This window comes from Arvicanthis niloticus, chromosome 25, assembly GCF_011762505.2.
Source record: "Arvicanthis niloticus isolate mArvNil1 chromosome 25, mArvNil1.pat.X, whole genome shotgun sequence".
Classification (NCBI taxonomy): Eukaryota; Metazoa; Chordata; class Mammalia; order Rodentia; family Muridae; genus Arvicanthis; species Arvicanthis niloticus.
Window position 1 is genome coordinate 29,877,411 of NC_133433.1, and position 27,208 is coordinate 29,904,618.

General features: G+C 39.7%; 1 protein-coding gene across 6 annotated transcripts in view; it reads left to right on the top strand.

Moving 5' to 3' along the window:
* Ube2w (ubiquitin conjugating enzyme E2 W) overlaps nucleotides 1–20,992 on the top strand; it is a 65,640-nt gene extending 44,648 nt beyond the window's left edge. For 3 of the 6 annotated variants that reach the window (XM_076924305.1, XM_076924309.1, XM_076924310.1), the window contains exon 6: nucleotides 13,566–17,070. In XM_076924305.1, the coding sequence (XP_076780420.1) occupies nucleotides 13,566–13,663 (98 nt within the window). In that variant the 3' untranslated portion in view covers nucleotides 13,664–17,070. Of the gene's footprint in view, nucleotides 1–5,758; nucleotides 13,503–13,565; nucleotides 17,071–17,252; nucleotides 17,314–20,423 lie in introns of those variants that run through there. The other 3 variants (XM_076924308.1, XM_076924307.1, XM_076924306.1) reach the window with 2 other exon arrangements.
* Nucleotides 20,993–27,208: the final 6,216 nt, after the last annotated feature.

Consider the following 27,208-nt stretch of genomic DNA (forward strand, 5'->3'; position numbering starts at 1 on the left):
TATCTAATTCTCAAAGGATTATAAGGACAGATCATTTTTCATATGTGATCTATGAAGCTATTCCAAAAGATTCAGGGCCAAGAGTGGGACGTATCTTAGTGGTCACATGTGTGGTTAATTAGTATGAGGTCCAGGTTCAACACACATGTGCGCACACTCACAATCAGGAATCGGATAAACTCCCCCCCCCCCACTGTATTAGTTTGGTTTTCTAATCTACAGATTCTCTCTCTCTGTCTCTCTCTCCCTCTCCCTCTCCCTCTCCCTCTCCCTCTCCCTCTCCCTCTCCCTCTCTCTCCCTCTCCTCCCCCCCCCCCCCCGAATTTCAGTTTTGAGAGGTTAAGTGGAATTAGTTTGAGGCATCCAGCTCTTTAGCCATCCTGTATGGCAATAACAACATACATGGGGCAGCATGTACAGTATAGATGAAGCAGAGAGGCAGAAGAGATTTAGTTGGGACAATGATGTGTCTGCTCTAAAGAAAACTTTGTATAGGCAGGATGGGGCACTAATAGTGGAAGATTACAAGTCTAAAATCTTTTAAGCTCCTGGTTTTATAAGATGGGAACCTTAGAAGTCAGGCTGGAATTGATTTACTAGATAACTGTTAGGTCTTCATAAAATACTCGAAGTTAAATTTTGCTTGTCTACAGTATTATTTGGAATCTCTTTCAAATTACGTCAGTCCTTCTTAGCTTACTGCTAATCCATTTGTATGCTTCATACCTCAGATTGATTGTTTTTGAGGTTTTTAGTGCACAGTGATTTATTAAAAGGTAATCATATTATGTAGAGTTTTAGAATATAAGACATTATATATCACTATATATTCCTTATTGTTACTTGAAACTAGGACCACTTTCCAGGACCACTTTTCTAATTAGGTTATATCTGCATCTGATGCAAGCATGCCATGTTGCCAGTTAACACAGACATTTGTCTGCTCTGAAAAATAAATTGAGCAGAGACAATTAGGGCCAGAAACTGAAAGCCAAATTAAAATAGATTTGTGAAATAGCTGATTCACTTGAGTATACAAATGGATTTGGGAATTTGCCATGATTCAGACATGGAATCTTCTTTATATGGAATTGTATCTTTGTACCCAGCTGAATGAATGATTTAGAACCCAAAGATTTTTGTTTTTTTCTTCTTTTCTTTTCATAACGAATGACTTTCTTTTAGAATTTCGTACAGTGTATTTTAATCACATTCACATTCCACTCCTTCCTCTTAGCTCCTTCCAGATCTACCCCCACCTTCCCATCTACCCACTCCCAGACCTCATGCCCTCCCCCCTTCCTTCCTCCCTCCCTCCCTCCCTCCCTCCCTCCCCCTTCCTTCCTTCCTTCCTTCCTTCCTCTCTCCCTCCCTCCCCCTCCCTCCTCCCCCTCCCTCCCCCTCCCTCCTCCCCCTCCCTCCCTCCCCCTTCCTTCCTCCCTCCCTCCCCCTCCCTCTTCCCTCCCTCCTCCCTCCCTTCACACCCTGGTGTGTTCAGTTTGGGATATCCACGCGCTCCTGGATGAGCCAGCTGCTGGAATATGGTTGACCTACCAGGGTCCACACTGTTAAGGAAAACTGATTTTCTCTCTCTTGGAAGCTATCATTTGTCAGTAGTTCCTGAGTTAGGGGTGGGAGCTTGTGAGCACAGCATTGATTGGCTTGGTTTTGTTCAGGTCTTGTACAGACAACCACAGCTACTGGGAGGTCGTAGCTACACCAGCAAACTCCAGAGTTTTTATTGTCAGGCAAAAAAATTGTTCAAAGGTACAACATATCATTTAGTTAGCTATAAAAGTATTACAATGAAGTAGACAAAATCCATTGATAATAAAACTTGTTTTCTGGAGTCAATATTAAAAATCTTTCATATACAGTTGCTTGAGAGGGGAGTTCAGACCTTTGATTGTTAAAGCACTCAGACTGTGATGTTAAGACATTAGGTTAAGTTCACAATTGAGTGTTTGAATAAGAAAGGTAGGTTTACAGGCAATGGATACAGCATAGTATTTAGATAGCGTGTGTAACAAATGGTTGAGTCTAATATGGGAAGAAGTTGAACAGTCTTCTTTAGAACCATAGACTGCATACTAGTTCTGCCCACATGGAACATTCCTGTAGAATTACGAAGATTTTAGAGGAGGGGAGTATAAAATTGTCTCAGATTAGTAGTGTTAATGTTTTAAAGTTGGAGATGTAGCTCAGTTAGTAGAATGTTTGCCTAGCATGTGAGAAACCCCAGCATCACGTAAGTGGGAGGGTGGAACACAAATGCCATCCAGCCTTCTAGAGGGGAAGACAGATCAGTTCCTCATCTTCTGTGTTTCCAGTTCAAAGCCAGTTTGGGCTACTCGGGACCATGTCTCAAAAATAAAAACCAAAACACCTCTTTTTCTTGCTGCTTTATAACCTTTGTCCATAGATTCACACATGTATACTAATTGTGAACCTTTTTTGTTTTACCTTTTAAGGCTACAAAATTACTAAACTTGTGAATCCAGAACTTGAGTGATTTAGCAGTACCCTCTCCCTCCTCATGGGTAACAGTTCTATTTCCTGTCTGTTCTAAAATCTTCCTTGAATCTATTTGGCAAAGGAAAACTAATTCCTTAAACTTACGAGAAAAAAAACTTAACTGTAAATATTTTGTCTTTCATGATGTTAGCCTTATGTTACCAGCTTGTGTTACTGTGTTTTTCTAGTCTTGTGTCCTTGGTGAGACTTGAGGAGTTGGAGTTCTAGGGTAGTATATGCCTTTTATAATGGTGGGCGAATATAGTGACCTTTCTCTAATTCTTACATTTCCATAAGCTCAGTGAAGTTAGTGGTGATGGAGGTAACGTCTCTGGAACCAGTAGTCTATGTGTTCTACTGGAGATGAGATTTTAGTAAAGGCTGTGGTAGTTCCAGAGATGATTAAAATCATTATTCTGGGATTTTCTTTTCAAGGTATTCTGTTGCCACAATAGTTAAGCCGGAAGTTAAGGACTATCAATGGTCTTTCACAGCCTTTTTTAGTTGTATATTTGTTGTAACCCTTAGTAGGATTTGTGTCATTGTTTCTGTGTGCCCGTCTGAGTCTGCTGACCGTGTCTGCATACAGCTAGAGCACTATATTCCTGGAGGGTTTGCCTTTTGTTGTTTGCTTTTATCTCTTAGCTATGGGAAAGCAGGGTGATGGTTTTGACTCACACCTAGTTTCAAACCAGTTATTACAGGCTTCATTACGTGTATTTATTGAGGATTTATAACCTTTTAAGTCCTTAGGAGTCCTGTTGTTAGAGATCATTGAATTCAAACTGTAAAACTAAATATATTTTCTCTAAACTAAGATGTTCAAGGCAAGTATAACCATATCAACCTAAACTTATTTAACATTTGATTCAAGATGGAGACTGGGATAGGAGAATAGCTTTAGGGATTTTATAATCACTTTAGTAGCACATTCTACAGAAGCCTACCAGGCTGCGAACCTTCCAGAATGAGCAGCCATTCATAAAGGTGAATTCGTGCTGCCATGTAAAGAATACGTACGGCTTTAGAGACACAAGCTTGTTTCTACTTTACTAAACAGCATGCTTGATTGCATACAGTAACTTTCTTACTGTATGCATCGTTGTCTGTGTCACTCTAAAGTTTGTCTCAATATAGTGCATATCAGGTAGAATTCATCACCATACTGTACCTTATAGATTTAAGTCTGATGAGTTGTCGTGTTTGTCTTAATAAAATATTTTATTGAGATAACATTCCTAAAATTCCATCTACTTTGGAGGCCAGTGCAGGCACATTGCAAACTTGAGGTTGGCCTTGAAAGTTTAGCAAGAGCCTGTCCAAAATGTAATCACACACACACAGAAAAAAACCAAAACCACATCACCCCCCATGTGCATATACACATGTATATACTATACACATACAGCCCCTTCCACAAAACACTATACACATATACTCATGCATACACACACACAAATCCAAAAAACATACATGCTTGCATATGTACACACAAACTGAACCCCCACACACATACCAAAAAACCCCTCAAAATCCAAACACACCCACACAACTAAAACATTCTTTATTTGAGAGGTAGGTAGTACATGACACTCCTTCATATTCCTGTTTCGTTTACATTCACAAGTACATCTTCTTTCAAATCCTGGGTATTTTGATTTGAAACATAAGAGATATAAAGTCTCCACTTGTTTTTTTCTTCAGTACGTTCTGTTTTATTTGAAGGCTTTAGTCATGACATTTAGCACTTAGAATTTGAAGGCAGGAAGATGAGGAGCCAGCCGTGGCTACTTAGCAAGGTTGAGACCAGTGTGAGCTGCATGAACCCTGTCTCAAAAAATTGTCAGATTGTGGCGTGTGTGTGTGTTAGTGTGTGCGTGCGTGTGCGTGTTCGTGTGTTCTCAAAGGTCAGAAAAGGGCATCTGGTCCCCTGGAGCTTGAGTTAATAAGTCATTGTGGGTAACTCACCATGGATGCTGTGGATAGAACTCCCAGAGCACTTAACCTCTGAGCCATTTCTCCAGCCCATTTGTCTTGTTTTGATAGAGGGTCTAGCTGTGTAGCACAGGCTGGCTGCACAGTCAGCATATTCTGGACTCTTGGTGTCTGTTGTCGATGCTGGGGACTGAGCCTACATCTTTTTTTTAATTATTCAAGCCGTGCCCAGGATTAGGAACACCGCCACTGAGCTCTAGCACCAGCCTGTGATCCATTTTAAAATACACTTTTATTTACCATGTACATTGAATACCATTTATATCATTTATTTATTTATCGTCTATATTATTTACCATGGTACATATTACCATGTATATTATTACAAATTTCCCTGGTATACAGAATTGACTTAGTCTTTATTAGTGGAAATTCTGTTAGCACTAATTTATCAGCCTTTATGTGGAATTATTTGTAAAAATTTTGGCCAGCATTTCCTGAGCTTTTCCTTTATACGTTTGCATAACTCTTGGGAGTTGCTGCTATTCTGAAGCTTCTTTCTGAAAAGTAATTAGTCCTTCAATTCTTCAGATAAATTTTTTTGCGAAGTTAGTTTTCTAAAGTATAGACACTACAGTTATGTACTGTCTAAATATAATATATGGAGCCTACCAGAAAGTCTGATAGGGTTTGGGGGTTTTAAATGACCTTGCATATGAATATTTCTGAACATTATGAATACTTTCTGAAAATTAGTTTTCTGAAGGAACATTAACAGAAATACTTATTTAATTGTTTATATCTGCTGTCAAATTGTTTTGATATGGAAAGTTTTCGAGGAACGTTGTCAGAGAGGTACAACATGTCTATTGTATTAAATGCCTATTGATTGATTTGAGAGTTGTATCTTACTATTGAAGGAGAGTTTCTTTATAGACTAAAAGCGTGTGATGTATTATTAATGTAAAATGTCATGAGGGCTTAAGAATCACTTATAGAACAACTCTCTTCAGATGTGTCCTAAATATGTGCTTCCTTTAGCATAGCAATTTCTTGTTTCAGATTGAACTAATATAACTAATCATATATTATTTTAAAAGTTTTGCAAGCTATCATTTCCTTGAAAGAGTATAAAGGTTGGTTTGCTTACATTATATAACTGAACACAAATTTTTATCTGTAAAGATTGAGAATGGCAAGTCAGGTCAGCCATGTTCTTGCTACTTGACATTATTTCTACATGAGATGAACTTGTAGATTACTTACCCATGTTTAACTTTTTAATTATCTTTTTCTCCTTTTCTTAAAGATGATACTTGTTGATGCCACTGTTCTCATCCTCGTAGCAGAAGATAGTCCTACTGAGAAAATGAGCACTTTGATCATTCAGTCTTTGAACTTTAACCTTTGACTGGAAGTGACCTATAGGCAATGAAGACTACTTCCTTTTACTGCATTTTTACTCGTGTGCATTCTGGGCGCATGTTGATCGCTGGTTCAGTCCAGGCAACTGACATGCTTTTATTAGTCATACAGTATTAATGCAGGTGTCAGGAAATGTCAAATATAATTCCATTTTTTTATTTTTATTTTTTTAAGCTTTTGGAAAAGTTCCAGGTCCTCATGTATTGTGCAATAACAGTGACTTCCTCAGTGGTTTGGGGACGTTCATTGCCGGCAATGGACGTTGTAAAAAGAAGAGTTTTCTTAACTCCTGCCACTTGGTGATTAATGCATGATAGGGCCTATGAAATGAATTTATCGGTTGTTGTGGGATTATAAGGAAAGTGAGGAATCCAACATTACATTGAAAGCCACCCCAACTGTTGATCTATGGATTCTATGCACTGTGATCCTCAGGCTAACAGCATGAAATCACATGCGTCTCTTAAGGACCGAAAGAAAGATCATTGAATATTTATTTAATTGTTTATATCTGCTGTCAAACTGTTTTGGCATGGACAGTTTTCGAGGAACATTGGCAGAGAGGTACAATATGTTATCCCTATGGTGAAATAAATTCATTTGTTGTATATAGTCCTCAATCTCTGAAGTAAAGGTGTGAATAATAGGTTGTGAATGGGTTAACCAAGGCGTTGTTTTGGAAGTAAAAAAAAAAAATGGCAGTGATGATTAAATTACTGCCATCTACCATTTGGGCCTGTTATTAATTTTCCAAGTATATTACACTCTGTTACTTCCTGCTAGCCATCAGCATGAGCCCTTTTGCCTAGACACTATTTCATTTATTTATGTTGAGAAAAAAATCCATAAACATTTTTGTTTGTAATCTTGTTTCTTTTGTTATGTTTTCAGTTGTTTAAATGTTACAATACTTTAATTGAAAGAATTTTGTCAAGTTTTTTCTTGTAAATTTTCTTTACTTGTATCATCTTGTCTTTCAATACTGTACCCTAAAATGAGAAATACATTTTTGACAGAGGCTTAATGTTTTAACAAAAGAGTGTGGACATTATTATTTTAAGATTTTGGCAAAAGGATACTACAAAAATGATCTGTTTGCTTGTTTGTCTCACATATCCATTGTGCAGGGTTTCTTGGAAGAATTTGTTTTGTTTGTTGAGAAGATTTTGCTTCCAGCTAGATGAAGTTTTTCTGCTTTTCTCTACTCTTATCTATCTGTATTTATCTCTATCTATCTATCTATCTATCTATCTATCTATCATCTATCAATCATCTCTCTCTGTGATCTATAAACAGTTGTTGAGAAGGTTCCATCTGAAGTACCATGTACCATGTAATGATGCTACAACTAGGTCTTTTTAAGAAGCGATTAATGTATTTTATAAATTACCTTTTCACATATGCAAGATCTGTTTCTATGACAATGTTATTTTTACTAATGCCTTATTGTTGCACTCTTTTTGAATATCTTGCAGTGAATATATTAATCAATTTGGGCTGAAAAATAAAAGCCAGTTGGCTGAAAGGTCCGACAGTATGTAACCCCATAAAAATCATTCAATTGATAATTGGTAAAGAATATTTTAATTGTTTTTAATCTCTGTGTAGATGACATTTTGTAGCTTTGTACATGTTGTTAATTAAGGGCATATAATTTTACACTCTATAACTGCTGAACTCAGGGGTGGGTAGACTTCAAAACTATGTCTGCTGTAGAAATAACTTGAAAAAAATTAAAACCATGGCCAGCCACCAAATTGTAGACACTGTTTATACTACTAGGGAGCACTCCTCACTTTTTAAAGACTGTAAACATTTTCTTCTGTCTTGACTGCATGTATGTACCTGAGTTCCCACAGTGATCATTGTCAGTTTTATTAGTTGACCTACTTAACATGAAAGAAATCTTTACAGTCTTAGTTTTTCTTTGCTTTTAAGATGAAACTACAGCTGTAAATTAGGTTTGTGTCACTGCTCTAAATACTAATTCTCTTTATCGGGGGCGGGGCACAGGGAGAAACACTTACCTATTACTGGTCTTTTTACTAAATTCCTGCTTGTGACATCATTCACCAAAGGAATTACTGTACCAGGTCAAGCAGATAACAGTGCTGTAGTGTAGACGACTAGCTTCAGTTGTGTTTTGTAACAGTGCTTTAATACACCTTTCTATGTACAGACACCATAGAAGAGACTCAAATGAAATGGGAAATAGTGAAAAACCAAACACTTTTACTTTTGGATTCAAGTGAAGAAATTAAAAAAATACCTAAAATACAGGAGCATCAGCTATTAATAATTTATAATTAGATTTAATATTACTCCTTTGAATTTAGGAGCCACGGAAAATTCTTTTATACTTGCATTTAATTATTTGCCATTATTAAAAGTTGTTAGACTTGTATCTGGGTCATTGTTCAGTTGAGGGCAAGTTATAAAACAAATACTTTGCTGTAATGTTATTGAAAGAGAGCCAGAATTACAAGAAACATATGAAATATGCTGCCTTTATTCTCTCTTTCCTGCATCCTCCATTAAGTACTAGCCTGCAACATTATATTTTCATACTTAGGGGCCCTGTCTGTCTGTCTGTCTGTCTGTCTTCTTCCCTCCCTCCCTCCTTCCTTCTATTTTCCTCTCCCTCTCCCCCCCCCCACACACATTTATTTTAGGCTGCTCTCTTGTTTTGTCAAATTTTGTTAAGATAATCCAGGCAGTTCCTTGTTTTTGCAGTTATGAACTTGATGCCCTTCCAAATACAGACAAATGCTATAGATAGGTTTTATGGAGAGAGCTTAGTTTCAGTTTTGTGGGTGTTCTCTTAGGGAGTTTATATTTATTTATAAAGAACTGATATATGTAATTCTCTTCAGCTAGCAGGGAAATAAGCTTTTTTTTTTTTTTTAGGTCCTAGGAGAAAGGGATGACAGCTTATATGTAGTCAGCAATTGCACTAGAAAAAGACCATAATCTTTGTTGCTTTGACTTGGTATGTAGACACATGTTACTAAGTGACTGGGGTGGTTTACCGCTTCTGAACTTTAAATACATGCAAATACATACATACATACATACATACATATATATTATATATGATGCAATATATATAATATATATCAAAATATAATTTCAGGCTTGGCTTGCTGTATATTTCTGTGATCTGCTAAGTAAGATACACACACACACACACACACACACACACACATACACACCCCTTGATTACCAACATTGATAATAACTTCTAATAGAAGTTAGGAGATCCTAAAGCAGGTATCTGGAGACTGGTTTCATCAAAGGTAAATTGATATAGTAAGGGACATGACGGTGAGATGGAAACGGTGTGTAAATGTGTTATTTCTGGTAATGAAGTCTTTTTTAAAGCCTGTGGTTTTTTGAGAATTGCGATATTTAAAACTCCCTAGGAGTAGAGTAGATGAGATACCATATATTCAAAGGGCTTTTTCTTTTTTTTTTTTTTTTTTTTTTTTTTTTTTAATTAAAAATAGTTGAGTGTCTCAGCTAGGTCTCAGCTTTCATGGTTACTACTGCTTATATTTCCCCTTTTTATTTTTTTATGTATCTTAGCTGAAAGCTTAAACTTTATAATTATGTTTAATTGTATATGCATGTAAATTGGTTTTCAAAAAGTACCTTTCTGAAGATTTATTATTAGACCGCTGCGGAATTGAGGGTGCCACTCACTGGCACCCCAGTCCTGCGGTGTGCTGCTCCAGCGAGACTTCGGATCCTTTGCATGGTTGCAGTCTGTGAAGCTGTCTAGTGCAGCAGCTGCCACTGCCCTTCGTACCCGCCTTCTTAGGTCTCTGCCCCTACCTCCCTGTCACTTCTTACTCTTCTCTTACTCTTCTCTTCCCATAGATGCTCAGTGTCTTCTTGTTCCCTTTTCTGACTTACAAGTTTGTATTTTATTTTTGTTGAAGGTTAGGGAATCTAAAAAAGAAAGATTGTTAAAATTAATATCAGATTTTTTTTTTCCTGGTTTGGTTTTAGTTTTTCGAGACAAGAGTTTCTCTGAGTAGCCCTGGCTGTCTGTTGACCAAGTTGGCCTCAAATTCACAGAGATTCATCTGCCTCTGTCTTCCAAGTGTTGGGATTAAAGATGTGAGCCATCACCACCCGGCTACATCTGATATTTTTAAGAAATTAAAAAAATACCTTCTATAAATAAGATACATGGGTGTGTGGGTTGGGGGGTTGTACCTAACTTTATTTCATCAGCAGGTAGCTAAATTTATGAATAATTGACAAAACTAAGCTGTGAACTGTTGTTGAATTTCTTTGGTAGTAATATAGAGGGATTTGTATTTGTTTTCTTTTAGATAGGGACTCTTTCAGAACCTATTATTTCTCAAGTGAATTAACTTGTTTTTACATTTAAATATGGTAAAATTATTTGTGAGTGACTTTTCCTCAATAAAACCTGTTCATGAATTCAGACAGGATTTTAGGCATCGTCATCTTTAGAGGCACATAGAATCTGAACATTTCAGGCTTGGCTTGCTGTATAGTTGTGTGGTCTGCTAAGTAAGGTATTAGTTGTAATTTCAGTTCTCAGATTTATTACTGATATGTTTGGTGATGAGTCTCTGATTATCTGATTGTCTTAAATACTTCTGTTGATAAAGTTGTGCTGAGCTGCTTTGGCTGTGAGCAGGAATGCCTGAGTAGATACATCTCCAGCTCTCTCTCGGGACTTCGACACATTTGGGAAGAGTGCCTGGGAAACGAGTGTCGGTTCTTGCTCTCTGTTGGTGTGCACACAGCCTGGATTTTCAGGACTAGTTGATGCAATCCTGTAAGTTGTTTTCTCAAAGACAAAACATACTGAAAATGTCTTCTGGACTTTCTGTGAGACGTAACTTGTCTCTGGTCTATGGAAAGACTGAAAAACTCCACTGTCTGAAAGCCAGAAAGAAGACTGTGAAGGGACTCTGAGATTTTTGTTAGATTTCAAAACAGATAGATTCAGGTAGATGCAGGTTGTCAGCATATGGTAAAAAACTATTTGGGTAGATTCTTTGAATTATCTAGTACTCAAGAATTAAGTACATGTTCAGGTCAGATTGAATCTGTTCAATTTTGTGTTGCCATATTCTTTTTGGTGAGGGTTTGAATGGGGTGGGTATATATATTTTATAAGTACAAATTACAAAAATATGTAAATAACTACTTTTTAACTAGAATGTAAATGTTAAGACACACAAATCTGTGTTATATATTTTTCAATACATGTACTAACCTTTTCTTAGTTGAACATAGGTTACTTTGTGTGCTTTATGGATCTTGAGTAACTTTTAATAATAAAACAGTTGTCATTTGCTCTCCCATACCACATACTTGAATACTAATTGGATAAGTACGAGAGTTCTTTGCAGTTTCTAATAATGTAAACTTTAATTTGTATAGTGCTTCTTGTATATGAAAGCTTACTATTTAAAAGATTATGGAAACTGTTTCCAGATGAGCACACAGCATGAGGGACGTTGCTGGAGCTGCTTAGCCATAGGTGGTCCTTACTCAGTTGTGGGCTGCTTTATGCTTCAGTGAAACAAATCCTGGCCTGTGATCGAAACTACTCTGCAAACACATGGGAAGATTATCATTGGACAGCCTTGTAATTTCCTAAGACCTCGTCCCCAAACTTTAAAAAGGCTGTAGCCAGACAATAGTATCTCCTGCCTGGCCTCAGTCTCTTGTCCTGATTCTGAAAAAAATATATATATAAATCTTACTAAGAGTGGCAGGGCAAGCTGGATGCAGTGGTGCATACCTTTAATTCTGTCACTGAGGAGGTGGAGGCAGATGGATCTCTGTGAGTTTGAGGACAGCCTGGTCTACATAGTGAGTTCCAGGACAGCCAGAGCTATATAATAAGACTTTGTCTTTAAAAAAAAAAACAAAAAAACAAAAAAAACCCAAAAACTAATAGTAGGGAAAGGAGGATTTGGGAATTAAAAAGTAAAGCCTAGAGACTTTGAGTTACCATGAGTCTGATGTTGCTTAACTTAGAAGTGTTGTGTTTAATAAGGACAGCATATAAAGAATTCCTGGATGCTTTTCTGAGTGTACCCACTGGTCATCTAAGATGAGTGACTCTTAAAGCTACAAGAAGAGAGAAGGAAGTGAGCAGATGGGCTGGCTGTGTGTGCACCTCACTCTAGGCAGGGAGGAAATGTCTGCTTAGCTAATTTCTTTTCTTGAGTCATCTGTCTCATAGGTAGCTTCTGTCAGCAAGCTGTTGTTGCAGCTGACTACTAGATTAGTATATGGTTAGAGAAAGCATCGCTTGCTTTCACTTTGCTGTTCTCCACAATCCTTAATGTGTTTTTTTAACCATCCACAGTAGGTCTGGCTTTTCTCCATTAGGTAAACTGCTGTGAATATGTGAGTCTGTTAAAGTCCCCCCTGTTGCTAACTGCGTTCATACAAAGGCAACATACAGGCTAATTAAACATAACTGAATGGAGAGGTCAGATGATAGTGTTGTGTACTGAATAGCTAAGGCCAGAACCCCAGTGCTGTAGCTCTGCCTCAGTGAATATCCCTCGAGGTAGTTTTGATGAGGTATGTTATGTTTAAAAGTACTGTCATATTAATGTAAGCTTATACATGGGAGTACCTGTGTGCCCTGCAATTCAGTACAGTACACCTGTAATTATCCTTAGGGAAAGGAAGGTAACAATCCAAGGTAGAAAGCATCTTTTCCTGTCTACCTCACTTTTGGGGCACATATTCACCACTGTAGATGAATATGCATCACTGAGCAAGAGCCTGAGTATGGATGCCTGTGTCCTGCATCTGTTTAAGTCAACATGAAATGCTTTTGAATCTCTACTTTTACTCCAATAAAAGAAAATGTCTATCTTTCCTGTTGTAATTTAATGGTGGTAGTGGTGTCTGTTCTGATTATCCAAAGAATCTGACACTTTACCCAATCCTTTCTCACATTTTTTTTTTTATCAAGTCTTAGTGAATCTAGCCTTAAAACCTCTCCCCTTCTTTCCAGTAACCTGGCCTTTGTGGGTGTTCAGCACCTGCCTAGAGTTGCCAGGCTGCTCCTGTCCACCAACAAGCTTTGCCCCAAAGTTGTAATAACATAAGATTTACCAGATATTGCTAATGTTCTTGGATCAAAGGTCCAGCATCTGCTTTTTTTTTTTTTTTTTTAGAGAGAAAGGGGGGGGGGAATGAATGAATGAATGAATATGTGTGTATGTGTGTGTATGTATACCATACATATTTGGGCAGTACCTGCAGATGCCAGATGAGGGTGTTGGAATCCCTGGATCATTGTGAGCTCCTTTATGGGTACTAACTACAAACTGAATCAGAGTCCTTTGCCCGAGCAGCAAGTGCTCCTAAAACCTCGAGCCATCTCTCCAGCCCCCAGCATCTATTTTTCTACCTAAAGGTTTTATCACTTTAATGTTCAACTAGTAAAGCTCATTATCTTTGTCCTGTCTTCCCTCCCTCCTGTCAGTCATGTATCCTTGTTTCTCTAATTTTAGGTTGACCATTACAAGATGTATTGGTGGTCCCAGCCTATAAGGGACAGTACTAAATATATTGGTTTTTAATAAATGTATTTTGAGTTGATTATACTTGAATCTTTTTTAAAAGGTTGATTTATTTATGTACATGGGTATTTTGTCTGCATGTTTGCACAGCAGAAGAGGACATTGGATCCCATGGGACTGCAGTTGTAGACAGTTGTGAGCTACCATATACATGCTGGGAATTGAACTCAGGACCTCTGGAAGAACACTGAGCTGTCTCTCTGGCCCTATACTTGGATCTTTAATCCCATCTTTTTGAAAGAAACATTCGTATACTTCCTGTTTTAAACAAATACCCAGACCATTATGTGAAGAGTCAGACATAGTTTCTTGTCCCAGAGAGTTTGAGAAATTTGCTCTTAAGTCATTAATTTATTGATTTTTGTTTGTTTGAATGGGTGTTTATTATATCATTACCTTATCCCAGAGACAAATTCCTTGCCTAGAGTTATTTTTAGATAAGAATATAGGTGTTTTAAACTCAATACATTTGGGGTTGCAGTGAATCATCAGTCTGACACTCAAAAGGTTGGAAACTACATTAAACATGGATGCTTGCTGAGCATATCTCATTGGCCAAGTAAGCTGGTTTGTAAGAGAGGACACAGATCTTGAAAATGCTTATGTTATAAGGAAAGTAGAAAACTGTACAGTATGAAAAAAATGTGAATCCACCCTCCCACACACAGTGTATCTGATGAGCACAGAAATAAATTGTTTGCAAAAAGTGGTTCCATGACTTGAAAACTGTAAATGTTGTAGGTGAGTTCCAGGTGGGTTCAGGTGATCAAGGTATCAGTGGACATGTAGTCTTGGTGTGCACAGGCTGGGTTGAGCCCAGCTCAATCTGCTTGTGTCTTCAGGATATTTATCATTCCGGTAGGAGAGCTCTATGAAATAAAGCCACCGTAAAGCAACGACACAGAAAGTTACCCAGAAAAATAAATCTCAGAGTATGTCCCAAGTGAGTTCAGGCCACTAGCAAAACATCCCACCCAACAGGAGACATTTAAAAAGCCCTGACTGTGTAGAGCTCTGGTTCTCAACCTTCCTAATGCTGTGAGCCTTTAAGACAGTTCCTCATGTTGTGGGGACCCCAATCAGGAAATGATGTAGTTGCTGTTTTTCATAATTGTAACTTTGCTACTGTTAAGAAATATAAATATATGTTTACCGATGATCTTAGGTCACCCCTCTGAGAGGGTTGTCTGATGCACCTCCCAGCCCAGTGGTTACAACCCACGAGTTGAGAACCTCTACTATAGAGCTACATCACTGTAAACAGCTGAGTCCACCTCCTTGTGCCAGTGGGAATCGAGGAAAATCATGCCTAAAGTTAGTCTCGAGTGTAGTCCCGGGCTAGCAGTGTTTTCTGGAAGCAACAATAGGTCTGACCACTAGGAAGACATTTCCAAAAGAACCTGACCCTATCTGTGACAAGTTTTGTGCCATCCAACAGTTCAGTGGATGTTAGGCTGTGGCTGTACTCAAGGGGAGAGTTGGTTGAAGATGTAATTTAAGTGAGATCATGTTGGTGTGTGATGGACCCTTTCTCCACTGCAAACATGAGGACCTATGTTCAAACCCAGAACCCACATAAAAATGCTGGTAATTGTGCCATGCTTTAATCTCAGCATTGGGAAAAGCAGAGACAGGAGGACCCTGAGGCTCACCGCTGACCTAGCTTAATAAGTAAGGTGTGGGGCCCAGTGAGAGACCCTGTCTCAAAAGAGGATGGCATTACCTAAGGATACCAAAGTTGTCCTTGGGCCTCAACACATACTTAGGTGTCTCCAGATACTTTGAAAACCTATTTCATGGCAGAGAGAAGAGAACATCACTGGCCTTTTGTTTGGCCTGGTGTTTGTTTAGTATCACTATTTTGAGGCAAGGTATCACTCACCCAGGCTGATCTTGAGTTTCTGGGATCCAGTGAGTCTTAGCCTTGTTAGCTAGGATTTCTTCCCTGGTTTTTGTTTGTTGTGGTTTTTGTTTGTTTTTGAGACAGGGTTTTTTGTTGTAGTTTTGAAGTCCTGGAACTTGCTCTGTAGACCAGGCTGATCTCGAATTCAGAGAGATCTCTCTGCCTCAGCCTCCCAGGAGCCTAGGATTAAAGGCATGTTCCACCATAGCCTAGCTCTATATTCAAATACTTTGTTTTGTAGTTTGAAGATTTTCAAAGATGCTTCATGCAGTCACAGGAATTTGTCTTACTCTAGTTGAAATAATACATGAATGAGCTGGAATGTCTCTGTGGGTCTGAGAGATTTTTCTAGGTGTTGCTTGCCTCCAGGAGTTCCTTGCAGGTACCTCAAAGACATACTTACACATTTCAAGTCTTACTTAGGAAGATTTTACCATTTTAAATACGCTTTGAAATAAATGCACTTAAGTTATTTTTGAAAGTCATGTCAATATATGATTTTTGTTGTATGTCATTATTTTTTCTGTGTAGTTATGTTTATTTTGATCTCAAAACATGCTGATAATTTGGTGCTGCCATCTGTGAGCTGCTTTGTTTTGCTTCCTATGACATCATATATTAGCACTTTATCCTATCAAGACCATGCCCAAATATTTGTTTTACATCTTTTTAGCTAAGGTCATGTCTATAGCATGCCTTTAGTATTTACAGCTTAGCATGCTACATAAATAGTGTAACTATCATATAATATCTGTCAAAAGCCAAAGTAATAGCAATCAGACTATCTCCCTATACCAATTGCTTTGTTTTTAAAAATCATTTGGGGCTGGAGTGATAAGGCAGGGATTGAGAGCACTTGTTGCTTTAGCAGAGTACCTGGTGCAGCATGTACATGGTGGTTCACAACCATCTGTACCTTCAGTTCCTAGGGCTCTGATGTCTTCTGACCTCTGTGGGCACCAGTCATGCCCATGCTACACTTAAGTATATGGGGGCAAAGCACTCATAAGTCATAAGTCTTTTTTTTTTTTAATTAAAAGATAATGGGTTTTCAGGCATAACTGCTTATAGTTCCCAGTGGTTATTTCAGTTGTCTAAATGGTTGACTTTCACATTTCATTTTCTTATATGTTGAAAGACTCCAGGAGAACTGTGTCAGGGGCTTGTGAGGTAGGAGCAGTGGCCACATTGTTCAGGACCCAAGTTGTTCAGTTATCCCTGGACCCTGGTCAGGATAGCTGATATCCTTCAAGATCTACCCTTGTTTTAGAGTAACCTTCCCCTGCACAATGACCAAGCTTCCCAGATTGAGTTCTGTCTTGATCCTTCAAATAGGGCCAGCCTCATGTCAGATCTCCCTTTTGGGTTTATAAAATTGTGTCAGAACTTCTCAGTCCAAAACTCCCCTTGCCTGTCATGGCCTGAGTGAGAAATCCCCATTAGGCTCATGGATTTGTTTTCCAGTTAGTGCTGTTTCAGGAGGTTAAGGAAACTTTAGGAGATGCACCTTACAGGAGGAAGTACATCACTGAGGGTGGGCTTTGAGGGTTTGCAATCTTGCCCCACTTCCTGTGCTTTGCAAGTCTCTGGATGAAGATGTGATGCCAGCTTCCTGCTCCAGCCAGTATGCCATGCTTTCCCTGCCCCTGTGGACTCTGTGAAGCCATAAGCCAAAATAAAGTCTTCAAAAGCTTCTTTGAGTCTCCATGTTTTATAACAGTAACAAAAATGTAACTAATTCACTGTCCCTATGGGCTTCTGTGTATTTTCCCTTTGCATGCTTCAAGTCTACATTGTAGCTTGCTTTCTTGAGCCCAAACCTCTGGATCTTTAAAAAAACTAACAGGCTAACAGTTCTCTTGCCCTCCTAACTGCAGTGTCTGCTTTCTGGAGGCACCTGACCACTAGAGTTGGCATTGGCTGTGGTCCAGGAAAAAGGTAAGCCGGGGTTTGGAGGCAGAACGACTACATCATTCAGGAGGATACCATTCTAGACTGCATATGGAGTTTGAAACGTCCCTGTCACTGTTATCTTGTGACCTTGTTAAAACTTTCACAAATGGCTGCCAGACAAGGGGGCTTATGCCTGTAATATATGTACATACAGGGCAGATGCATAAAGGTCACAAGTTCAAGGCCCATCTGGGCTGGCTACCTAGTGAGACGTTATCACAAGAACAAATAACTTTTATCAATGGTCACTTGGAAGAAAGCTTAAAGAGGGGAGTGCCTAGAAAGACTAATTTCAACAGCACAAAGTTTGAAAAGCATGGGCAACAATTCAAGGACTCAAGGTGGCCACTGTCTTCATGTGTGCTCATATGACTCTTGGTAGGAGAGAAAGACATCACATTGGGAATTAGGACTTCATAACAATGGTGAGAGAGATACAATTTAATCTATAGTGTCCCCTGTAGAGGGATAATGAACAGTTAAGAAACTGAATCTAGTCTGCAGAACAGAAGGCCTTTTGGGTAGCTGTCAGAGTAGGCTTTCACAGAAGTGTAAGAAAACCTGAAGTCCTGGGGCTGGGATACAGCCCCACAGCAGACTGCTCAGCATGTAGAAGGCCATGGGTTCAGTCTCCACCAGCAATACAAAAGGCTGACATCCTGTGGTTTAAGATACCCAGTTTTATCTATGTTTGGATGCCAGATGAGGCAAATCTGCTATAGTCAGGGCCCAGGTTGGAAAAACTTGAGACCTGACAAATAGGGCAGAGATGTTTGGATGCATGGCTCCAAGGTTTTGGTTTCCTTGACTTTGGAGTTCAACGACTTGTGGCAGTGGCTCAAGTCTCACTCCTGAGAGAATTTTAACATCGTCTCTGAGATCCATTAAGGGTCTGCCTTACAGTCTGCTCCTTATCTACTGGCCAGGATAGGAAGTCACAGCATAATGCATCTGGACACACTGAGCCTAACTGCAACCTAAGTGATGATTCCTAATTGTGAATGCAGTTTCTATATCAGAAAATAATTTCTGTTTTAGTATTAGCATTGAATTTAAGCATGTCAGGTATACCTGCTCCTACCAAACTATAACTGGCACCCATCCTAACACGATGTACATTAACAAAACAAAAACCTTTTTAATTATTAGGTAGTCTCACCAAGTTGCCCATCATGGCTTTGAACTTACTGTGTAGTCTAGATAGGTCCTTGTCTTCCTTCTGCTGCTGAGTAGTGGAGATTCCGAGTTTGGACCACCAGTTAGGGATAGGAGCTCCACAGTGCCTGGTACATAAGAAGAATTGAGTGTGAATACATACAGCTGAAGAGGAACAAGAAAGTACCTTTGGAAATTAGACTTAAGTCCTGGCAATTTATTTACTTGAGCTGAATAAAAACAGTGTCTTCTTTAAAATTCCTTGTTTCTTGCATAATTGACTGCTACAATTGAACTCGGTATGTTTGCTAACTGATTAAACGAACAAGAGTTCTAACCTTAAAGTTCAACCATAGAATTTCCCACTCTTTTTTTTTTGATGTCTGTATTTAAACTATTACATGAAAAAAAGAGTGTTCTCTGTTTACAAAGCTGAAAAAGGACTTTCCTGAGCTCACATGTGCCCCCTAGAGACAGAAGATGAAGAGACACTGCTTTATGTCTGTCTCTTTAGGAATACATTATTCCGTCATTTGGTAGAATATTGCTCAATGTTTGGGTAAGTTGACTCAATCTCTTTCCAGTAAGGATTGGAATGAGAGGCCATGCTTCAGATTCTAGAGGGAAAAAACTCAACCAAACCCTTCCTGGCCGTTCTGTAATGGAGCCAGGCTTGAGAGGGATTACTTTAACTCCCAAGTTGCTTAGATTGCAAGCAATGTGATGTCATTTTCAAACAACACAAGAAAGCAGAAGACAAAGGTAATTTTCACTTGTAACTCAGTAGCATAAATACCTGCAGAGGAGACTATAACAATGGAATAATAGCAAAATTTGTAGGTTTTCATGTTCTGCAGATAGTTTTAAAATAATGAACGAGAAATATTCTGTCTATAATAAATGTGAAATTTTAGTTGACAGAGTATTCTATGACTTCTTTTATTCTGAGACAGTGTTTCCTGCACAGCTCCAACTTTCCTCTCTCTGTCAACCCTCCTGCCTCAGCTTTCTTAGTGCTGAAATGGCCAAGTATGAGCACCACCAGTAGGCGAGATGGTTGTGATGATTTTTCTTAGATCCGTGGGAAAAGACACATTTCATATTTGAATTACGTTTCTGGTTTTGTTTTTTTCCCTAACCCAGGGCCTTGCTCTAACAGGCACACATTCTATACCAAGTTATGGCCTGGGCCACAACAAGCGTTAGTGTTCCTAAAACATCTATTGCTTTACCTTCTGGGCTTGCAATGAGCCTTGCATTAAGTTCAATTTGATTTTGAGCAACACTAGCTTATGAGAGGATGACTTGATTTAGGAAAATGCCCAGTCTAGGGGTGTTTTGCTTTTAGAGGAGCAGGTTCAATGTCTCCAAAGGGTCTGTGATTCCCCTAGAGCTCTCTGGCTTTATTCTGCTGGCATATTCTCCCAGGCTGTGAGCATGAGCACATGACAGCCTTCTCCCACCCTAGTACCTCCAAGCACCTATACCTTCCACACAGCGGGTTATACTCATCTTAAAGCAGACTTAGGTGTGAGCACCATCTGTCTCTTAGCCATCACTGAAGTTGAAGAGGTAAGAACTTGGTTAGGTCGGAGAGACTTGAAGTGCCAGGGTGCAGTATGTGTGTGGGGCTACCCAAAGGGCCTCCACCTGCTCAGAGGAGAAGGGAAGCAGGGGAGGGTTGTGGGGAGGGGTTGACCCGGAAGAGGACAGGACAATGAGTGGGATGTAAAATGAATAAGTAAATTAAAAAAAAAAAAATCTTGGCTAGTCCTGAGTCTCTTGGTTGTTCCTGTGGCAGTGAGATCGGCAGCCCCATCAGGACACTGCAGACTCAATTCATTTCAAATGCAACAGTAGTGGTCTTGGGAACTTGAGTGGGCATACAATGCCCATTCCTTTCACTCATTTCAGAATCATTTGTATTGACCCGATGGTAGGTAACAGATCCGAAGCTGTGTGAGTGCTTAACTCAAGTGTACTCCATCTGAGCTTGTGTGTAAGTGTCAGATGCATGAGGAGACAGCTGAAGACAAGTTACTTTGTTGCTCAAAGATTTGACTTCCATCCAAGCTGGTTCAAAGCAGATTGCTCGCAAATCCCTCAGTGGAAACATCCAGGAAACAACTGGTTACTAAAACCTCTCTCAAGAGTGCACCCTCTACTGGAGGCATGAAGAGACCTCATCATTACCGGACTGGTACTGTGGCATACTGTGGCATACTGTGAAATCAGACGCTATCAGAAGTCCACTGAACTTCTGGTTTGCAAGCTCCCCTCTGAGCGTCTGGGGGAAGATACTGCTCAGGACTTCAAAACATTCTAAAACAAAAACCAACCAACCAACCAAACAAAAAACAAGTTGTTTCTGTTTTTCATGTTATCAATAGTAGGTTTTGCTTTACTTGGTGATAGGCCTGTTCTTTGTATCAGCAAATGTTTTATAAGAAACCAAGTAACTGATAAGGTGTGTGCTAAAATTAATAAACTTGACCCAACTTTCTAAGTACTTCTTGTGGGGCTGTGGATGTAATTGAGTTGTAGAACTCTAGGACTGTGCCAGAGCCAGGGGTTAGTCCTCAGCACCATGAAGTGTTCCTTGTAGTCGCTGGAGAGGAGGCTCCCCAGTTAAGAGCAATGGATGTTCTTCCAGAGGACCCGGGTTTCATGTTCAACGCCACACACAGTTTACGGCTCACTGAAACGATTCCAGGCAATCTACCGCCCTTATCATAACTGCATATTGATGATGCAAAGCTATACATACAGGCAAAGCATTGATAGACATAAATATTTAACACGAAGTTGAAGGATTTTCAATGATAATTGATATTTTAATCAGAAACGGTTATTTCTACTAGCACATGTTTTATTTACAGTCTTAGAAAAGAGTGTTTCAAATACATACTTTAAAGGTTGCGAAAATGTCAGTTCATTGTTGTGAACTTGGGGCAGTGACCTGAAGACTCCTAAGAATTCATCCTTGAGACCTGCTTGGCTTTGTATTTAAAAAGGATGTCTGGACGTTATAGACCTTTTATCTTGGCATCAATATGAGCAAATGATGTGCACTGAATTAAAAGAATAAGATAAATGACGTAAGTCTAGTGCTAGTGTGATGGCCACCCCTCTCTTTCTTTCCCTTTCCTTTTGTTTGGAACAGGGTCTCACATGTAGTTCATGTAACCGAAACTGACCATCCTCCTGCCTCAGACTCCCTAGTACTGGGATTTTAAACCATGTGTCACAGTGCCTAGAGAAAGTAAGAAAAGATAAATCTACTTTCCAGCATAGAAAAATCACATCTTACATATAACTTTCCTGGTGACATTTTAATAAACCTTATAAACTTCTGTATTTACAAAAGCAGAAAATAGCAAAAGCCATTATATAATGTTTGTTTGTTAGATTGTTTCATTTTTGTTTTGTTTTTGGTTTCTCTTTGTAGCCCTGGCTGTCCTGGAACTCACTCTGTAGAACAGGCTGGCCTTGAACTCACAGAGATCTGCCTGCCTCTGCCCCACAAGTGCTGGAACTAAAGGTATGTGCCACTATAGCTCACCTCCTTACAGAATTTTACTTGTCAGGCATAACCTTACAGAGACATTTATGCTTGATTAAACAAATATGTTCAATATTGGATTGAAGTTAAGCATAAAGTAATACACGTTGGTATGCCATTAGAAATTGCATGATCCCATACCACATTTGCTAAATTAGCTAAAGCCTGGAGCACTGACACACCCAAATACTGATGAGAAGTCTCAGTTCAGCAATTGCTAAGAACTAGTTTTAGGGACTGTTGTGGAAGTCAGTTTGGCAGTTTCTTATAAAACTAAAACATATTCCTGCAATATGATTTAGCAGTTCTGGATTTTTTCTTTTTTGGTACTTATTCAAATGAGTTGTTAACTTTTTTGTTCATGCAGTAGCCTGCCCTAAATGTTTGTAGCGTCTTTATTCAGAATTGCCAAAACATGGAAGCAAAAATAACTGTCTTAGTTAGGGTTGCCATTGCTGTGAAGAGACACTATGACCAAGGCAACTCTTCTAAAGGACAACATTTAATTGGGGGTGGCTTACAGGTTCAGAGGTTCAGTCCATTATCAGCATGGTGGGAGCATGGCAGCATCCAGGTAGGCATGGTGGTCTAGAAGGAGCTGAAAGTTCTACGTCTTGATCTAAATGCAGCCATAAGGAGACTCTCTTCTGCAGGCAGCATTACTTCTGCATTGAATATAGCCTGAGCATAAGAGGAGACCTTCAAAGCCCACCCCCACAGTGACACACTTTCTAAAGCAAAGACAAACCTCCTAACAGTACCATTCTCTACAGGCCAAGAATATTCAAACTACCACAGTAATGTTAGTAACTAGATAGATTAATAAACCAAGGGTAGGCTGGTGTGATAGCTCATGCTAAAGGCATTTGCCAACAAGCCCGATGACCCAAGTTGGACATGCAGGACCCATATGGTGGAAGCAGAAAGCCAACAAATATGTCCTTGCCCTCCATACTTACCCCATGGTGTGTGTGTGCACACACACACACACACACACACACACACACACACATTCATTTTTAAAAGTAAGTATAAGCTGTGGTATATCAGTACAAAGGAATATTGTTTAGCATTAAAAAAAAAAAAAAAAAACAAGCTATATCAAGCTGTTTTAGCTACTTCCCCACTGCCATGACAAAATGCCTCACAGAATTAAGGAAGGAAATATTTACTTCAGTTCATGGTTTCAGAGGTTTTAGCCATCGTGGTGTGGAGGGCACAACCCAGATGTTAAACTCACAGTGGACAAAGAGAAAACAGGGGCTAAAGAGATAGTGACTAGTGAAGAGCATTGGATGTCCTTTCAGGAAATCCAGGTTTGATACCCAGCACTCAAATGGTGACAATTGTCTATAGCTCCAGTTCCATGGGGGATCCAGCGCCCTCTTCTAGCTTCTATGGGTACCAGGCATGTATGTAGTGCACAGCTGTACATGCAAAGAAACCATGCGTATACATAAAATCAAACAGAACAGAAGTTAGAATGAGCAGTGTCAAGTACCCCCAAAGACACTCCGCTGTAACCTGCAGGGTGTCGTTCAGATCATCAGAACCGGAGTTTTTGGTACAATGGATTCTGGATGATAAAGTAATGGTCATTATACATTTATCCCAACCCATACAACGTGTTCCACTGAGAGTGAGCCTTATAAGTAATGGTAAGTACTGTAGATGTTGAAAGACTAGAAGAGGGACTGGAGAGATGGTTTAGTGGGTAAGAGTGCTTTCTACGCTTCCAGAGGACCTGAGTTCAGTTCCCAGCACCCACATCGAGTGGCTCACAACTGCTTTGTGAATCTATCCAGCTCTAGGGAATCTATCACCCTCTTCTTGCCTCCATGAGCACCCACACACACGTGGCAGAAACACTTATATACATATAAGTAAAAAGAAATAGTCTTTAAAAGAAAGAAAAGCTAGAAGAAATAATCTTGAACATTTTTGCTTTAAGTAAGTGATAAAGGTTGGATAAATAAGATCAAAGCATTATAATTCAGCAGTGTCCATCACCCCCCACCCGCCAATTCTAGGTGGTAAGTCTTACTAATATAAAATTATCAAAATATTTCTTGTATTTCATGAGATTACACAGGGATAAATCCCTAGAAACCAATAGCAAGAAAACCTACACACATATACTGAGTTTGAAAATTACTCTTGAATCACCAATAGGTTACTGAAGACATCAAGAAATTTACATTTTTCCTAACTCAAATAAAAATAAAATCACAATTTGCTAGAACCTTTGGAATACAGCCAAGGATATTCTAAGAATTTTTTTTTTTTTTACTTATTATTGTGAGCATTAATAAAAACAAATAAAAAGAAAGATAAAAAGAAATCAGAAGGTTGGTAAATAACCTAACAATGAACCTCAGATTCCCAGGGTGTGTGTTGGGGATTCAAACACAAATAGAGTAGATGGCAAGAAATTGTGAAGATCATGGAAATAATAAAATAGAGACTTAAAAAAAAAAAAACAGAACCAATCAAAGTTGGCTCCTTGAAAAAATAATAGTAGGAAAAAAAGTTTAAATCGGTACAACTAGAGACAAAAAAAGAGATGTTGCCGTTGGGTTCTAGGAGGTGCCTCATAAACTGTATGAACACTGATCTCTGTCAGACAGGGATAGTTTATTAAGCATACACCCCAGGCCTGATCAAGCAGGGCCACAATCAGGACCTGAACCATGATGGTGAGTCAAGGTCTTATAGGACTTTTAAGCCTAAAATCTACAAACACCTGTGCCAAGTTATTGCACCACTCAGGATTTAGGGATATGGGATTTCCTTAGGAACATGTCTTTGCTGTACACTTATCCTACTCCCATTGGCTGGGGTATTCCACTGTGGCAGGGGACTTGCCTTGTCTAACATTCATGTCTTAACTTGCCAACCAGTGTCGGGAGCAGCCTTGCTTATACACTGAAGGCCTAAAATCAGCCGTAGGCCTGAGTCAGACATACATGCCTGCTAACGAAAAGTCTTGGTCTCTGTGGAAAAACACTGAACAGATGGATATAAGATCTTGTAAACAAGTAGCCTTGGTGGAAATTTACCAGCCTGAATAAGAACTAGTAGTCATAGACCTTGTGGTTAGGTAGCCATGGTGGATAGTACCAGCTTAGATAAGAACAAGTGAATCGTGGACAGAGTCATAAGTAACCTGTTCCTTGCTTCTTCACCCAGCTGATACCCTGTTCTGAAAGATATCTGTACTCCCTCTGAGAACACCTACGCTCCTGTGTCATCCCCTTCCCCACATCCTGCCTCTACGTGTATATAACCCCCCTGTGAAAAAATTATAATCAGCAGTTTGATCAGACTATAGACAAGCCACTTCTTCTTTGCATCCCCTGTCCTCCAGTTCTCTCTTCCAGGTCTCCTGGATCCTAGTTTACTGCCCCTGCGGGCCGGGGCAAACCAGGATGTCAGTCACTCATATACATGTCTCTTTCTGCCAAGTAGGACGTCAGCTCCCAGGGAAGTCTTGGGAACTTAAACTTTATTAGACCCCTACTCAAAATGAAAGTCTTATTCCAAATAGTTTCTTATATTGGTACAGGTGTCTGTCTTATGTTGGGGTCCATCCCAGGGGCAGCTTATGAAAGCAAATACCATAAAAGCTTATACACAGGTGCAGGATGTGCTGTTGGGTGGTTGGTTCGGATCCAAGCTTATTGTGGGTAACTATACTAAGCAGTTCTACTGATTTCTATCGCGATTGGTTTCAAAGAACACAGAACATAACAGAATATGTAACCAACTTGGCATGAGAAAGTTTCAGTTAAGCAAGGATAGTTTGTTGAATGCAAACCCCAAGACTGATTGATCAGGAGCACAAAACGGGCTCAGGGCCCTAAATTTCTCAAGGCAGGCTGTTCTCAAGGCAGGCTTTTTATAGGGAAAACCAGGTTCAAAAGTTTAAAACACAAGGAGGGGAGCGGTGCAACATTTTGAGTAACTAGACAAAGTATTATCAGCTAACTTAAAAAAATAGTATAATGCTTATTAGTAGCATTCTTCACTGTCAGCTATGGATAATAACTCTGGGAAGTGGAATCTGAGAACCTGAACTTAATTCCACCTTGCGAGCAAAATGGAGACTGAATACAAAATGGCTACAGTGATGGTAAAAGGAGCAGGCATGCATGTCAACACAGACCCCTGCTGCTGCATGGCCACAGAAGCAGACATTACAGCACAGACCAGGACTTCACCGTGGCCTCAGATGGCAGCACAGGTTACTCATGTCAGACTGTTCCTCTCCGCCTTTCATCTCCACTTCTGCCTCTCTTCAAAGTGCTCAAACCATGCCACTTCTCTTTCTCTCCCATCTCTCTATTGCACACGTGCATATCATAGTGGCTCCCTCTGTGGGTGGGCCTCTGGGTGTCTCTACCCAACCATGCCTCATGGTGACAGGTCGGTCCCTCCCCTCACAGCTTTTAGCCATGTCCACTGATTCCTATTTCTAAGATTTGTTCTTGTCTCCTCCCCTCCCCTCCCCTCCCCTCCCCTCCCCTCCCCTCCCCTCCCCTCCCCTCCCCTCCCCTCCCCTCCCCTCCCCTCCCCTCCTCTCCCCTTCTCTCCTCTTCCTTTTTGAGACAGGGTTTCTCTGTGTAGTCCTGGCTGTCCTGGAACTCACTCTGTAGACCAGGCTGGCCTTGAAATCAGAGACCCACCTAATCTCTGCCTTTTGAGTGCTGGGATTAAAGGTGGGCTCCTCCACCATCCAGCTCTACTTCTAGGTATTTTTAAAACTGAGGAATTGCTAAGCTGCATAGATGACTCAATGGCTAGAGCACTTGCTGCTCTTGCAGAGGACACAGGTTCAGTTACCACCACCTATGTGGTGATTAACAACTGCAGGTAACTCTAATTCCTGAGGATCTGATGTCCTCTTCTGGCTTCCACTGGCACTGCGCACATCTGGTGCACAGACATACATGCAAACCAAATGGCTACACATGAAATGAACAAATAAATACATCATTTTTTGAAAAGTGGCATGTTGGGCTGTTGAGGTGTCTCACTGTGTGCACTTTCTACTCCAGAACTCAAATGGTGAAAAGAGAGAACTGATTCCTGAAAGTTGTTTTCTGATATTCACATGTGGTCTAGGGCACCTGTGTGTGCCCATGAACAGAGTACATGAAATGT